This window comes from Microtus oregoni, unplaced genomic scaffold, assembly GCF_018167655.1.
Source record: "Microtus oregoni isolate MIOR12 unplaced genomic scaffold, Mior012 000032F_ref0000030, whole genome shotgun sequence".
NCBI classification, from domain to species: domain Eukaryota; kingdom Metazoa; phylum Chordata; class Mammalia; order Rodentia; family Cricetidae; genus Microtus; species Microtus oregoni.
The window spans coordinates 23,855,383-23,872,235 of NW_024543091.1; the positions used below are offsets into that span (position 1 = coordinate 23,855,383).

General features: G+C 44.4%; 1 protein-coding gene across 3 annotated transcripts in view; it reads left to right on the forward strand.

Annotated features, from left to right (window-relative positions):
- The window catches only part of Map2k5 (mitogen-activated protein kinase kinase 5), a 226,341-nt gene that overhangs the window by 13,761 nt on the left and 195,727 nt on the right, over positions 1–16,853 (forward strand). For all 3 annotated transcript variants that reach the window (XM_041679391.1, XM_041679392.1, XM_041679393.1), the window contains exon 3: positions 5,566–5,633. In XM_041679391.1, coding sequence (XP_041535325.1) covers positions 5,566–5,633 — 68 coding nt within the window. The remainder of the gene's footprint in view (positions 1–5,565; positions 5,634–16,853) is intronic.

Below are 16,853 nucleotides of genomic sequence, written 5' to 3' on the forward strand. Positions count from 1 at the left end.
CCTGCCACATAGTAGGCGCTTTCTTCCGCAAGAAGGAGAAGGAAACCAAGAAACAGGGACGCCCTGGAACATTGAGGGGAGGCCAGGAGCTCAGTGATAGCTCATGGATGTGAAGGTGTGACCACAGAAGCCGTGGGCTGTTACCCTCCCTAGGTCAGTGGATGCTGTCTGTCCCTGAGAACTGCTCTGAACATGACATCTTTTCTGGTAATTTCCAACTGATGTCTTTCTAATATTTACAACCATGTTTCCATTTCTTTCCTGCCATTACTGTAGTTGTATCTGACTCCTACCTGATTCAGAAGGAGTGTGACAAATGACACATAATATATTGCTTTCACTTCCTGTCACTGCAGTTCTGGAAATTCTCCAGTTTCTGCTGTTTGTCCACTGGGCCATTCTGACCACCCCTACCTGAGGTACTGCTCTCTTCTGGGGCCTTTATATGGCTCTTCTAAGTTTGTCTTTCAGATTGCACGTTGCTTCAGATAAAAATCGTGAACAACATATGGCCTGTTATGATTCTCTTTTCCCAAACTCTGCCATTTTGTATATTTGTGACACACTGCAGATTTTGTAAAGATTGCTTCATAATATTTGTTTGCCATCTGCCGTACTCTATTTGGTATCTTGCTAGGATTTTTGCCTCCATTTTAAGTGACATTAACAAAATCCAGCCAGTACATAGACTTTCCGGTTCTCCTTTTGCTTCCCTAATGTGCTGGAAAATCATATTACTATGCTCCAGGCAACTAGAGGAGTCTGGGATTGTCATTGCGAACCAGTGTGTTAGATCTCTGAGCGCACCCTCTCCCCGGTTATATCCTGTAATGTTCCTTTGGTCAGATGGCAAAGAACCTTCATATATAAGACAGAAAAGAGCTCAGGTTATATCTTTCTTCTTTCCGCTCAGCGCCACTTCCTTCTGGAGCTCTGTACCAGCCGTCTGTACCTTTCGAACTCTTGGTTCCCTTTTAGTTAAGTTCTTAGGATTCATGACTCCAGTGAGTGTAGTTTTAAAATAGCCAATACAGTTTGAAAGGCAAATAGCCAGGCTGTTTGCTGGAGCTGTCTGAGGAGGTCTAACTTTGGGGGTAAAGATGTTCCAGGTCACTGTCTACTAAGCTGCTTGGTAGCACTCTGCTTTCCTCTCTCACTTGCTTCCCAGGCCTGTCCCTTAACTGCTTCCTCTCTTTAAACGCTGGGGTGAGTGGTTTCTTCCCGAGCCTGGCGTCAGGGGGTCAGGGGCAGGTTCCGTTTCACTTTTTGGCCAGCATTGTTATGGTTTTGGTCCCTTTAAGAGACAAGCCACACCCATTCCCCTCCCCATCCGCTGAGGCAGGCTGATCTTCAGCTTCCGGCCTGAGCTCGTTCTCTTTTCCATCTTCCTCTCGGAGAGTCACAGCACCAAAATGTTCTTTTTTAAAAAATGCTCCAAGATCCCCGCGGCAGTAGGCAGCAGAAATGCTGTAAGTCCCAAATGGTGGCAGCGGGCCCTGCGGTGGCAGGCAGCGGGCTCTGGGAGCAGCCAGTCCCAGGCAGAAATGGCTGCCGGTCCCAGAGCGGCGGCCCGAGCAGTGGCGGCTGGCCATGTGGCAGCAGATAGCGGGCCCTGGGAGCAGCCAGTCCCAGGCAGAGACAGCTGCTGGTCGCACAGCAGATAGCGGGCCCCAGGCAGAGTAGGCTGCTGATCCCCGAGCAATGGCTGGTTCCAGGCAGGGAGACCCATGGTGGGCGGGCAGAAGACAGAAACATGGATAGACAGGACATACAGGGTGAGGTTGAATGTTTATTCAGGGGGTTATGGAGGAGGAAGGTGAAGGGGGGACAGAGAGAGAGGGAGAGAGAGAGAAAGAGAGAGAGAAGAAGAGAAAGAGACAGAGAAGGGGGGAAGCAGAGAAGTGGGGAGAGAGGCAGAAGCGAAGCTGCCTCTCCGAGAGGAAGATGGAAAAGAGAACGATCTCAGGCTGGAAGCTGAAGATCAGCCTGCCTCAGCGGATGGGGAGGGGAATGGGTGTGGCTTGTCTCTTAAAGGGACCAAAACCATAACATTCCCAGGTCTTCCTTATAATAAAAAGCACGTATGTCAAGGAAGCAGAAAAGGAAGGGCCCAAGATGGCGGTGGGCAGGTCAGAGGTAATGAAAGTGGGCATGGCTTGTCCCTTAAAGCGACAGGAAAGCACAACAAGCATCACCTGCGTTCTCATGAGTGTGGTTATTTTTCCAACCCAACTTCCACTTTGACAAGAACAGCATCTTCATTAAAGCAGCTAAGCACGGAAATGAGGGGGTAAAGCGGTCCCATGAGAAACCAAGACATCCATCCTGTTAGGCCATACGAGCTATTAGTCACTGTGTCACATAAGCCTGATTTTATCACCAGGCTTAATTGGAATTCTCCTTTCAACTGGTCTGAGCTCTTCCCTTGGAGTCAGACCCTTGTTGTAGGCTTGCGGCAGCACTCCTCCTCTTCCACCCTTCCATCTGCTACAGCGCCTTGACAGTGGGGCCTGTCTGCTGTGCTTGGAGTCTCTGTGAGGCATTGATCTGCCAGCTGACTTTCTTGGCAAAAATCTTCAAGCTTACATAGAAACCACAATTCTAGAACACCTTAAGTAGTCTTAAGTCTGGGTTTGCGAGTTTAGAAATTCCCCACCTCATTCCATTTCCCACTTCGCCTCCACTTCCTCTCTCCTTCAATATTTCCTTGACTTAATTTAGAGAGATAATTATGTAAATGGTACGTGTGGAATTTATGGTCTCTCATCAGAAGTCATAAAAGGCTTTTCACTGTTTTACTAAACTCTGAGTGCTTTCCCGTTCTATTCAAGGAATACCTTCCTGAGGTCCTGTGTGTGTTTGTGTGTGTCTGTTGAAATTTGAATATGAACTGTATCTGCATAGCTAACTCTGATGCAGGAATGAGATTGGCCAAAAGCTCCTTTGTGTTGGACAGAATTCGGCCCAGATTGGCTGATTATGTGTGTGCATTCATGTGTGTGTGCAGGTACACATGTATTTGTGTGAGCATGTCTGTGGTGGTCACAGGTTGACTTCAGATGTCTTTTTTAGTCTCCATTGTCTTTTTTTGAGACAGGGTTTCTCTGCAGCTTTGGATCCCATCTTGGAAACTAGCTCTTGTAGACCAGACTGGCCTTGAACTCACAAAAATCCGCCTGCCTCTGCCTCCCCAGTGCTGGGATTAAAGGCGTGCGCCACCATCACCCAGCTTCCATTGTATTCTTTAAGGCAAGTTCTCTTACTAAATCTGGAGCTTGGCTAGACTGGCTCGCCAATGAGACCCAGGTACCCTCCTGTCTCCTTGTCCCTAGCACAGGGATTTTATTTGCTTGGCAAGCACTTTACCAACAGAGCTATGTTCCCAGCCTTCTTTGACCTGACTTTAAAACTATGGCGTGCCTTTGTGGGTGTTGGTACATAGTCTTCCATGCTTTTATACTATGTTCTCTCGTCTTCCTTGTCTTCTGAGTTTCAAAGGAAACTTCCAACTTAGCTTTGAGTATGATAGTTTCTAAGACCCATGAAGAAACGCCTGCTAGATGGTGTTTCTCTACAGTGTGTCCTTAGAAAGTCTGTATTGAAAACTAAACACAGAAAAAGCAGCTCTTTATGTGTAGAAATTTCTCAGACATGCAGGGATGCATGCGGGAATGTGTCTTTTGCATACCATTGTGGTACTCTTGTTTGTAGAGTTTTCAGTAGAGGTTCTGGACAGCTCCCAGCTGTTTGGACAGTGACTTAGAGACACTGATTCAGTAGGCTTGGGGAACTGTGCAGCAGGAGGCTTTGGAAAGAAGACCCTTTGCGAACCATTGGCTGAAGTCATGGAGGGTAATGGAGGGAAATGCTGCTTTCCCCGGTGCTGTCAGTGGCTGCTGGCTACTGAGAACAAAAGGAGCTGCTAGTAATTTGCTTGGTAATAGGCTAATTGGGAAAAGCACAGTCCCCTTCCCATGGCCCCCATGATCTTGTCACCAAACAGGAGGACATCTTCATAATGTCTTCCTGTGGACAAGTGGATATGCCTGTGTATGATGGGAGACTTGTGTGCTGAATCAAATCCCTCTGTTCTTTCAGAGCTGTGCAAACTTATTCTCTTAGGATGAGATGCCCAATGTGCCAGGTTTGGAATGGGCCCATCTAATCAAATCTGCAGTTATATGTCTACGAGTGAACAGACCTATCATGCTGACTGTTTAGCAAGTACTCAGATCCTGAGCATCTTGCCGAGGGCTGCCCCGTCTAGACTGTTACCTGGGCAGAGCAGGCTCTGCACGCTGCTCCAATGGTTGAGCATTTTTTCTTTGAACTGTGTATTTAGAATTTCTGCATCAGCCGTCAGATGCTCCCGCTCTTGTTAAAATTTTGTTATTACATTTCCTTCTTTCTTTCATCCATCCATTCATTCAGTGTGTGTGTTTGGATGCCCGTGGGAACGCATATGCTGCCGCATATGTGCAGAGGCCAGAGGCCAGCTTCCGGGAGCCGAATCCCTCCTTCAACAGTGTGGAGTCTAGGGATCGAACTCAGCTTGTCAGGCTGGAAAGCAGGTGCTTTATTCACTGGGCCATCTTGGTCACCACGTGTTCCTACTCTTTAGAAGAAAATATTTAGAAATAACAAGAAAGTTATTCTAGTCCAGCCTGGGAAAAGATGTTGGTGGTGATTAGGTCAACAATTCTATTTTAGGTTAAAATTGAGATCTGGTCTTCTCAAGAGGTCTATTTTTAGGTTCTTAAAAACAGCTTTTCAAACTAAGAGAATTACTGAAATGAGCTCATGGTTTCTAGATGTGAGTTCTTTACTATTTATTCAAATGTGCACATTCTGGTTATAGGTTTTGTAAAGTCTTAATAGCCCTGAGTCTTGAGACTATTTACATTATTTCAAAATAGCATGAATCACCGTTTGATTCTTGCAGGTCAGAGGACTGGGACAAACAAAACTCTTAGAGAGAGCTTTGCAAGATAGGATGGAAGAGCCCACTGTTAGACCCCTTTGCTGTGAGCCTTGTGCGAGGCCCAGGCTTGCCTTCTATAAAGCAGGAAGAGCCCTGCTGTCCACAGTGCAGGGCTGTGGTGTGGTTCTCGGGCAGTGTAGCATGTGAAGCCCAAGTCAGAGCCCCTTCCTGCAGCAGTGTTTAGCAAATGGGAGACATTTTCACCTGCTTCAGTGATGTGGTGGGTTTTCTGGGAGAGAGGAAGAATAGAGAACGGGAACACGGCGCCACATGAGACATAAAAGTACCAAAGTAGAGCGAGAGGCCTCTCTTCTTTCAACAGCCAATCTTGTCCTACTCCAGTCAAATTTACTTGACCTAGATATGCGTCGAGAATAACTAGAGAAGTATTTTGATTTTTTACCTTCCTTTTAAAAGACAATTTTAGTTCTTCCTCGAGCAGGTGCTCTAGCTTCTTTTCTGGCCTCTGTGAGCCCTGCTCCCGTGTGTACATCTTCCCGCACATTCGCACAATGAAACTATAAGATAAATATTAAAAAAGAATGCAAGTCTTACCACTTTCATCATATTCATTTTTTGAACAGATGAAGATGAAGATGGTGATAGGATTACAGTGAGAAGTGATGAAGAAATGAAGGCAATGCTGTCATACGTAAGTGCACTGCATACGAGGGCTATTGTAGTGTTTTTAAAAACATTTTATTTGTGTGTGTGCACGTGCATGTGCACGCCTGCACACACACATACACACCAGAGGTCAACTTGCAGGAATTGGTTTTCTCCTTCCATCCACCATGTGAGTTCTGGGTCTGCAACTCAGGTTGTCAGGACTGGTGGCAAGTGTCTTCCCCGCTGAGCCATCTCATCAGCCTGGCAAACAAGGACTGTTTTTAAAGCATGTTAATGTAATTGAGGATGCTGTTTCTTGGGCGCGGTGAAGATATGTAAGTAAATCACAGTTGCCATGGCATTTTCCTGTGTAATAGATAAGGTTTTCAAGATTTCCTTATGTGAAAGTTAAGGACATTATTTTCAAAAGACACTTACTGATCATATCATGAACATTAAGAATAATGCATCTTAATGACTTTTGCATTAGGTATGGTGCAGACTAAATGGACTATCAATTTCCTGTATTTTTTATGCAGTACTTAAAGTAACGGCTCATTAAAAATGAACCCCTGGGCTCTAAAAAATTTTTCAAAATCTACTTTTGACTGGAGATGTCTTTCACCCTTCCAGACTTCAGCTATAAGATAGCTGCAGGCTTTTATGGACGTGGGATTTAAAGATGTACTCCGGCTTATTTTCTGCACTGCCCACCCTCCTGCTTGTACCCTGGAATGAACAGCAGGACTGAATTTATACTAGGTGGACTTTTCTCTAGTATCTCGACTTTTGCTGGAATTTTGCATTAACATTTGTCTGAGACTAAAATTGATAACAGAATGGGTACAGTTCTAAAGCTTCAGTACCAATTGAGAAAAATTTATAAACAACAAGAGACATATAGCTTCCCTGAGCCCCGGTTTGAGCTTGCCTCCCTAGTTTCCTTTTACCTGACTTTGTACTCTGTTTTTAGTTTCCTTTTACCTGACTTTGTACTCTGTTTGGAAAACCTTTTCTGGTCTGGGGAAGGAACTGCTAGAAGCACAGCTCTGCTTTGGGTGCCTGGCCTGAGGCGGACGAGGCGGATGACTTAGCCTTTCAGGACCACAGTTGCCTCCTCTGTCAGTGGTGGGTGATAACATACGTCCTTTGCACAGGGCAATTGTAGCGGTCAGGCAGGGTAACAGATGTGAAAGCGTTCTACAAATGCAAGGTGGTAATACTGTGGACATGATGGACAAGACCAGACTCTTGCTTTTCCCTCAGACTTGAATTGGAGCCCACAGTCAGGACGTATGCTTTTGATAGCCTTCAACTTCAACCAGGATATTGTTTCATCGTAGTGAAAACTGGAAACCGTCTGTGTGGGTTTCCGCCAATAGTTTTAATTTAGGGTAGGAGGAAAGAGAACAAGAAGGATGGCATGATTAACAGAGCATTGCATTCCTACCAGCCCAGAGTAGGAAAAGTCAATTTCCCATTGACTTCCCATTAACTTATGTGGGAGTCTTTGTGTACTGAGAATTTAGAGCTGAGATCATCGGTACGTGGAAGGCAGAGTGGGATTGTCTTTTCCAAGGCGGCACTGCTGTTGATGGATTGGCTAACTCTCCCGAGAGCATGACTCCTTTGTTTTTAGGAAATGCTCGCACACAGGCGGGTTCTGGTTTTCTAACGTAAGGCTTTGGCAGAAAACTGACAATAGTGTACTTTCACAGGCATTCGGCATACCCACATCTAAGCAGTGTGGACTTCTCAGAAGACCTTGCCAATCGTGCCTCCTTGTGAAAGAGAGTGCTGAGTGTGGTCCTCATGATGCTGCTAATCCTTTCCATGTCTGAGTGCCCAGTGTGTAAGCTCAGAGCTTGAAAGTCTCCCTCTCTCATTGATTTTTTTTATTTGTGTATCTGTGTGTGTCGGGGGTGGTAAGTTAAGATGGTAATGGAGGAGTGTGTAAACATCTTGTGTGTGAGTACAGATGTATGCATGCCAGGGCATGTGTGTGGAGGTCAGAAGACAAGGTGAGGTCAGTCTTCACCTTCTGCCAGTTTGAGGCAGGCCACTGCATGTGCCAGGCTAGCTGGCCTTTGAGTGTCCGTGGAATCTGCTATATTGCAGTCATCCTGCTGCAGTCTGGGGTCACAGACACTTGCCACCATACCTAGCTTTACATGGCTTCTGGAGAAGTCTTCATGTTTCTGATGCAGCGCTTTCCTCACGGGGCCATCTCCTCAACCCTTAAAAAGGAGAATAATTTAATCATTCTGTGATAGACATTAGCCCTGGTTCGTGTGTGTGTGTGTGTGGGGGGGGTGTTGGGGGGGCTAGAGATTGATCCAGAGCCCCATATTTCCCAAGCATGCACTCCATTGCTGAGCTACTCTTCCAATCCTTCATCTCTATTTTGTAAATCTTTGAAAGGATGCCCAAGGTCTTAAAACTATATTGAAAGTTCAGACCCCGGCCTGGAGAGAGATGGCTTGGTAGTGAGGAGCAGGGACTGTTCTTGCTGAAGACCTGAGTTTGGAACTGCCCGGAACTGCAGTTCCAGGGGATTTGACACCTCTTCTGGTCTTTGTGGGCACCCACATGCGCATGCACAAACCCACACACAGACATACATATATACACATAACTAAAAATAAATTTTAGAAAGAAAAAATAGATTTTCATTTAGCCTTTCCAAATCCCACAGCCATTCATTCTTTCACACAGTATCTTTTTGGTCTACCACCTAAAAAAATCTACTGGAAACTATGTCAAGGCCATTATAAAACATGATAGATTTATTTATACATTATCTTACTTGTGCTGTCTGGACTATACATTCCTTATAACTTACACTTATTTTTCAAATGCATTATTTAATTATTTTTTGTTGTAGAAACATTAGTCATGATCACATAATCTTGTAGGACAGACATGTCCTTAAATTTAGTAGTCCCTGAGATTTCTTGAGAGGTGTTTTTTGGTCTGAAAACAACTATCCCTCTTAGTTTGCCTCAGTCCTTCTGGTTGGAAATTACTATGGGGACCAGCATTGTCACAGTAGGTTTCACAGATAGTCCTCAGGGTCACCAGCCTGGTAAAGGAATTTTTCATTGGTGTTTATTTATTTAAACTTTATTTTATTTGACTCTTTTGTTTTAAATATGTTTAGACCAGTCTTCCTTTTGGGGGAGGTTGTCCTTTTCAACTGAGCATGCAGCTTCTGGAGAGACTCAGGTAGAGCTGTGAGGGAGGAAGGGGACACCCATCTAGCCAGCCAGGTCAACTTAACCAGCCCCGGTGATCAATGGGGTTACAGATGCCCTCCCAGAAGGAAGCCTAGGCTATAACCAAACATGACTGGGGAAAAAAATAAGTCAATGTAACAATGCCTAATAATATTCTGCTATACTCATAGATTGGTGCCTAGTCCTGTTGTCATCAGAGAGACCCACCCAGCAACTGATGGAAACAGATGGAGAGACTCACAGACAGACATTAGACTGAGTTCTGGGACTCCTGCTGAAGAGAGGGAGGAAGGATTGTAGGAGCCAGAGGGGTCAAGAACATCACACGAACACCCACAGAATCAGCTAACCTGGGCTCATAGTAGCTCATAGAGACTGAACCGACAACCTGTAGCCTGCATGGGATTGACTCTGCATATATGTGACAGTTGTGTAACTTGGATTCTTTTGGGATTCCTAACAATGGGAGCAGGAGATGTCTTTGACTCTTTTGTTGGCCCATTCCTCATACTGGGTCATCTTGCCCACCCTTCATACAGGGGGAGGTGCTTATCTTACTGTAACTTCATATGCCATCTTCTGTTGATATCCATGGAGGGCCTGCTCTTTTCCAAATAGAAATGGAGGACAGGATGGGGTGGGGCAGAGGGGAGGTGGCAGGAGAGGGACTGGGAGGAGAGGAGGGAGGGGAAACTGCAATTGGGATGTAAAATAAATAAACAAAACAAAACATGATACAATAAGGCTAGGCACAAACTCTGATATCAAAGCTGGGCAAGGCAACCCAGTAGGAGGAAAAGGTCCCAAGAGCAGGTGAAAGAGTCAGAAATACCCTTTCCCACGTTAGGAGATACACAAAAAACACCAGGCTAATAACTAATATATTCAGAGGACCTAGGGCAGACCCATGCAGGCTCTGTGATTGCTTCTCCAGTGAGCCCTGATTAGTTGATTCTGTGGGCCATGTGGTCCTGGTTTTTGCAGCCCCTCTGGCTTCTACAGTCCTTCCTTCTCTTCTGCGGGGTGGGACCTAGTGGAGATCATTGTACTAAGTGCTTACATAAAAGAGTGAAGAGATCCCATACTAGCAACTTAACAGCACACCTGAAAGCTCTGGAACGAGAAGAAGAAGTAAGCACACACAAGAGGAGTAGAGGGCAGGAAATAATCAAAATGAGGGTTGAAATCAATAAAATAGAAACAGAGATAACAATATAAAGAATCAAAGAAAGAGTTGGTTCTTTGAGAAAATCCACAAAATAAACAAACCCTTATCCAAACTAATTAAAACACGAGGAGAAAGAACCTAAAATGGGGACATAACAACAGATATCAAAGGATTATTAGGTTATAATTTAAAACGTGTACTCCACAAAATTGAAAAATCTAAAAGAAATGGATAATTTTCTCGGTATTTATTTTATACATTCAAATTTGTGTGCTAGGTGTGGTAGGTAGCTCACACCTTTAATCCCAGCACTTGGGAGGCAGGTGCAAGCGGATGTCTGAGTTTACAGTCAACCTGGTCTACACAGTGACTTCTAGGCTAGCCAAAGCTACACAGTGAGTCCTCTTCTCAAAAAATAAATAGGTGTCTTAGTTAGGGTTTCTATTGCTGCAACAAAACACCATGATCAAAAGGCACGTTGGGGAGGAAAGGGTTTATATTTCAGCTTACTGCTCATCACTGAAAGAAATCAGGACAGGAACTCAAACAGGGCAGAATCTGGGAGGCAGAAGCTTACACAGAGACCATGGCCATGTGGTGCTTACTGGCTTGCTTCCCATGGCTTGCTCAGCTCACCTTCTTATAGAACCCAGAACCAGCAGCCCAGAGAAGGCCCCACCCACCATAGATTTGGCCCTCCCCCATTGATCACCAATTGAGAAAATTCCTTGACAGTTGGATCTCGTCGAGGCATTTCCTCAGCTGAGGCTCCTTCTTCTGATGACTCTAGCTTGTGTCAAATTGACACACAAAACCACCCAGTACAATAGATAAATTCAACTAGACTCTGCCAAAGGATTTGGCTTGGGAAGATCCTACCAGAGAACTGCATTTTATTGTAGGCGCAAACTACATACAACAGCTTTGACTTTAATGTGGAATTCAGTAAAATTATGTTCACTTTAAATCCATATGGGGAAGCCAAGGTGGAGACGTTTCACCTCTGTTCTTCTAAAGCTCTCAAAAATGAGGAGTGGACAGCCTAGGTAGAGAGAGTGAAGGCATTGCTGAATCACACCCCACCCACAAGTGGATGAAGGGATTTTCTGGCTTTCGGCCAACATAAGTATAAGTTTTTATCAGTAATTTAAATAGTTTTTTTTATAGTAGACCTGAAAATGTTGGCTTTTTAATTGAAAACTTATCAATTATTTAAATCACTAGCAGCCCGAGGCTGTTAATTTTATGAGCGCTGTAATAATGGCATACCATGGTTTTTGATCCACGTGAGCCGGGGCTGTCGAGTGGCAGTGAGGGCATGTCCTGGCAGCAGGTTGTGCGCTGTTGAGTAATAGCCAGCAAACAAACTGAAGGCTGCCGACTCACATCAGGACCATTTCGTATAAGTTATTTAGAAGTTGTATTCTTGTCTCCATTCGATATATTTTTAAGAGATAATGAGAAGAAAACAAAGCTGTAATAAATTGTCTTTTAAGAAAATGTAAAGTAATTTGGTCTCCAAGGAGATATTTAATGTATTGAGAGACTTCAGCAGCCAAGTGTTATTACAGCAGCATGGTGATAGCGTTCTGCATTTTGTTATGAGTTTGTGTTAATCAACAATCTGTTTTTATAGCGTAGTTTCTTGTAAGTTATGCTGCTAGAATATTCCACTTCTGGGATCACGGCTTCTCCTCTGACTCTATTGTATCTTTTTAATTCCTCCATAAAGTATTTTTTTAATTAGAATTTGAAATGCTTTATTAGAAAAACATACAACCTACATATTCTGAAAACTAAATACCTGATCGTTGCGAATTATTTAAAGGACCCTGTTAAATATTCCCTTAATGTAGTTTAAATTTGGTTGTTGTTCTTATTTTCCCCTCTCATTTCTTTTTAGAAGATTAGAAACAGGAGGCTGCTGTTCCCCCTTGGTCTTGCTGTGCTGCAGTGCTGTGGAGCCCATTTGTTGAAGGGCTCATTGTAATGCTAACCTCTTCTTTGGGGTGGCCTTTCGCTGGGGAAAGCAGCAGTGCACCGTCTGTGAGTGGATTCATACTAGTTTCTGCTGGGTCCTGTGTCTAGCAAAGGATGTTTTTCACGCTAGAGTCTCCTGCTCCTCCTAGGCCTTTGTGAGTGGAGCAGAGTATTAACAAGAATAATTCTCTTCATTTGCTCCCCCTCATTTCCAGAAGAGTACAGGATGAGTTTTACCGTAATGCCTCTCATTATAGCAGAGACCTTGTCTTTCCGTGGAGTGCAAGTATTCCCTTTGGTATACTTGACCATCGTGTACCTTGTTAGACAGTGGCTAACGTCAGGGAGAAGCACTCTTTGACCTCTGGAGCACCCTGTAAATTGGGCTGTAATTATCTTTACCCTGGTCTGCATAATGTGGAGATTGCCTCTAAAACCGTGGTTAAGTTGAGAAGAGCCGGAGGGCACCTCAGAGGTCTTGTGAGTGCCTCCGCTTCGCAGGTGAGCACCAGAGCCCTAGACGTCAGTTTCAGAAATGGGTTGGAGTAATGGGTCTGGACCAAGGAGGCCTGGAAAGAGACTCCCACCTGTTTATGGGTTTTGTTTTGGTGACTAGTAAGTTTTACGGAGAAAGTTTTGTATGTACTACTTCTTTTTCTTGATTATTAAAAATAACGCTTTTTACTACAGTGACTACGTATCTAAGTTCAAAAAATAATGAAAAAAAATTCTAAGGCTTCTGAAGTTTAAAATATATATTTTGGCCAAAATATATTTTTACTACAAAATATTCTACCCATTTGGGAGTAGTATGTTCAAGAAGCCCAGGGCCTCTGCTGGCAGGGAGTTGTCTTAGAGAGCATTGTCCACAAATGTCTTAAGTATACTCTTTATTGAACAGGATTTTACTTTGCAGGGGACAAAGTCAGCTCAGCCCTCAATAAGAAGTTAGTTCCCAGCTCCATCCATTAACGTGTACAGTCGGCCATGCAGAACACTGTTAAAACAGGCTGGAGAGTTGATGAAGAGAAGGGAAACTGGACCTGTGGTGGGGGAGGAAGGTTCCCGAAGCATACTGCACACTGATCCTTCCTAGTGGTGAGAAGACCTCCAGGTCCTGGCTGTTCTATTCAGCCTCCAAAGACACAGTGTTCTGTCTGTGTTGCAGACTCTTTGGGGAAGGGAAAAATCAACGGAGAACTGAGAATGGGTGCAGAGGTTGGCAGCATCTGTCCCATATTCCTAGCAGACACGAAGAACGTGAAATACACATCAACAACATCGTTAAGTTATTCGAAGTTAAAATCTAACTTGGAAAGTAAAGCCGATGACGCTATAGGGCACAGATTTTATGTGGAAAATGGTGTGCTGCTCTTGTACACATAACGTCCTGTCTGCTCTAGACATGACAGTGTCTGCATCACCCAGAAACGTTTGGTGCCAGGAGCCAGTACCGTTACACTGTGGCACTCTTAGTGGAGCTCTTACAGGAGTTTGTTTCCAGTATGTCCAATAGCAAATAAGTAGTGAAAACATTCCAGTCCAGATGCAAAGGCAATTGGAGTGATTATTAAAGGCAGTTTGAATTTTGTCACTGTGCGGGGTCCCACCTTGTAAAGTTGTTCTCAGAGGACTCCCACTTAATGGCCCGAGAGCCAGAGAAGAGAAGATACATATGTAATAAGCATTTTTTGACATTATTAAAGGAAATATATTCAGTCCAGGCAGTGGTGGCGCAAGCCTTTTATCTCAGCACTCAGGAGGCAGAGGCAGGTGGATCTCTGTGATTTCCGAGGCCAGCCTGGTCTACAGAGTGAATTCCAGATAGCCAGGGCTACACAGAACAAAACCCTGTCTTGAAAAAATGAAAACAGAAAACATTCAAGCAGCTTAAGAACAGAATAGAATCTGTAGTCACAACTCTTTGCTAGGAAACCAAATTCTTGTGTTTTTTTCTTTAAAACATTTTTCTATTTGTGTAAATCAGTTCATTTGTTACACTAAATAAAGGTAATTTGAATTGAAAAAAAAGAATGCCCTTTAGCTGGGCAGTGGTGCCACACACATTTAATTCTGGTGCTCTGGAGGCAGAGGCAGGCAGATCTCTGTGAGTTCAAGGCCAACAGCCTGGTCTACAAAGTGAGTTCGAGGACACCCAAGACTGTTACATAGAGAAACCCTGTCTCTCTCGCTCTCTCTTAAAAAAAAGGGGGGGGGGAAGAATACCCCCAATAGGCTCATATTTGAATATTTGAATGTTTAGTCACCAGGGAGTAGAACTCTTTGGTAGGATTAGGAGGTGTGGCCCTTTTGGAGGAAGTGTGGCACTTGGGTGGGCTTTGAGGTTTCTAATAGCCATGCCAGGCCCAGTCTCCCTTTTCTGTTTCTTTCCTCTTCTGCCTCTCCCTTTCACTGCAGCTCTGGATGTAGCTCTCAGCCACTGTCCCTGTGCCATGCCTGCCCCCATGCTCCCACCATCATGATAATGGACTAAAGCTCTGCCACTGTAAGCCAGTCCCCAGTGCTTTCTTTTGTAAGAATTGCTTTGGTCACGGTGTCTCTTGACAGCAACAGAACAGTGTCTAAGACAGGAATGAAAGAGCTTGTTTTAGATATTGTTCTATTTATTCAAATAATGGCCACAAACTACCAGTAAAACCAAAAATAGTTTTCATTTTCTCATCTTATTCAGTGATCCCCCCCCCTCTCTCTCTCTCTCTCTCTCTCTCACACACACACACACACACACACACACACACACACACACACACTCTCACACGATACCTCTCAGGTATGGTGGAGAAATAGTGAGAGAGGAAGAAGAACAAACTTGTTTTCAGAGCCAGATCATTTTACTTTTTCTTTCTGTGTTACCGAGGCCATTTGGGGTCTCTTAAAATTGAGATGAAAATGTTGTAGCCTCTTATGTTTGCCCACCTTGTGAAATGGCTCAGGGCATGCCTGGCATCAAAAAGGGATTTGCTGTGCAACTTTGGAAGCAAATGAGAAACATAGGTAGACTCAGGCTCTGCAGCACCAGGAAATGGAACCCCACAGCTTCGAGCCAGCAGGATTTTCATATTGATATAGCTTCCTTCTACTCGAACTCCAGCTCTGTGACAGATGCGAGTAGCATCTTTATAAGGGAGTGTTCCGTTTGGCCTACTGTCTCCATGGCCTGATAGTCTCATTATAACCACTTATTATATAAGTGGGTAACTTAAGTAGGCCTTGAACTTCTTCAGAGAGGACGGTAGAAATTCTAGATGTCAAGTGAAAAGTTAGTGCGGCCACCGCCCCAAACTAATCCACGAGATTCAAAGCTTCGACTGAGGACACCTAAATGTGTTGGACCCAATGCTGTGCCAATTTAAAATTCTACTACCAGGACACATTACCTTCAGCTTAGCTAAGTTGAATCTCGCCTGCCACTGGCTTCCCCACACTTCCATTAAGACCATCCGGAGTTCCCGAAAGCCCTTTAGAATTTTGCTAGACAAAACAAATGGTATTATTACTAAATATGGTCAACTTGCTGTCATTTTTCACTTGCAGATCTTTGATAGATACATGTGTGTAGTAGCAGCAGCCTGGAAGCAGAGCCCAGAGTTGGATTCTGTTGACTTTTCCTCTGGAAGACTGAGTCCATTGTGGTTTCCTTTTTCCTTATCTTCTCAGCCTATGACTACATGTGGGCCCTTGGCATGGAGTCAGTTAAAGAAGGATCTCCTCCTGGAAGAGTGTCTTTGAGTTGTTAGGGAACCAGTTGACCTAGAGCTATGTAGTAAATGTAGCTACTAGCTGGTATGCAAAATAGATTGACATCATGTGCAAAGTTTGAAGACTGGGATGGTTAGGTAGTTTGTAGGAAGTTGGTACAATAAGGAAGTCTCTTAGTGGGCAGTACGGGGAATAGTTGAAGGAAAGTGCAATTGGCGGGTCATCTCAGTGAGGTGACGGGACTGGTATCCAAAGCTAAGATTGCTGGGTGCTTCACTGGAAGAACTCATGGATGACTGTGGGCTGCTGGTAGCTTGTGAATCATTGCTGTAGTTACTGACAGAGCTACTTATAATAGGAAGTGCTTGTGCATTGACCAAACAGGAGTTTGAAGATTTTGTTATTAGTCAGAACAACCGACATGATTCTTTATAGGTGAGATGCCATAGCCAACAAGTCTCATGTGTTAGAAGGCGTGTGAAAAGGAGATTTAGGAAGTTGCCCTGTGATAACTGTGCATACGTACTGAAAAGGGTCCATACTTGAGGAAATTAGGGTCAAGGGTCAGGGAGAGCACTTGCCGAGGCTGATGGCTCCCCACTTCCATCTGGAAACACCTGCAGCAGGTGTTGTGTGTAGGCATCACCCAGCAGTGGCTCCTGACGGGCAGAGAGATCTGAGGTTCTTATTCTTTTACCAGAAGGCTCACGTCAGACAACACAGCCCACATCATTTCAGGAGCTCCACGGATTCCCTAAAGCCCACGGAGATCCCAAGTGATTACATCTGCCAAGAGAACAGAGTAGTTGAAGCATGGCTCCTGCCCTTGATGAGTTTCTGGAAGAAACCTGACACTTCCCAGAGCACCTCTCACTTTGAGTATTATTGATAACACTGTAGTGATTGAGGACAAGGGAGGGGATGCTGGCTCAATTTCTGAACCCCGCCTTTAGTGGGCGGAGCATATCAGCAAGCTGTTTAGAGCTTCCCGTGTCGCCTGTGTTCAGTTGCTTAATGGTAAGAGAGCCATAGTCCTGTGACTTTATAGACGGTTTCCCATGTACCGCCTTGTTTAGTGTTGATCTTCCTAATGACTTTAAAGTGAGTGAGGCAGGTAATTTTTACAATAGGATATGGGACCTTTCTTTAGGTCACAACC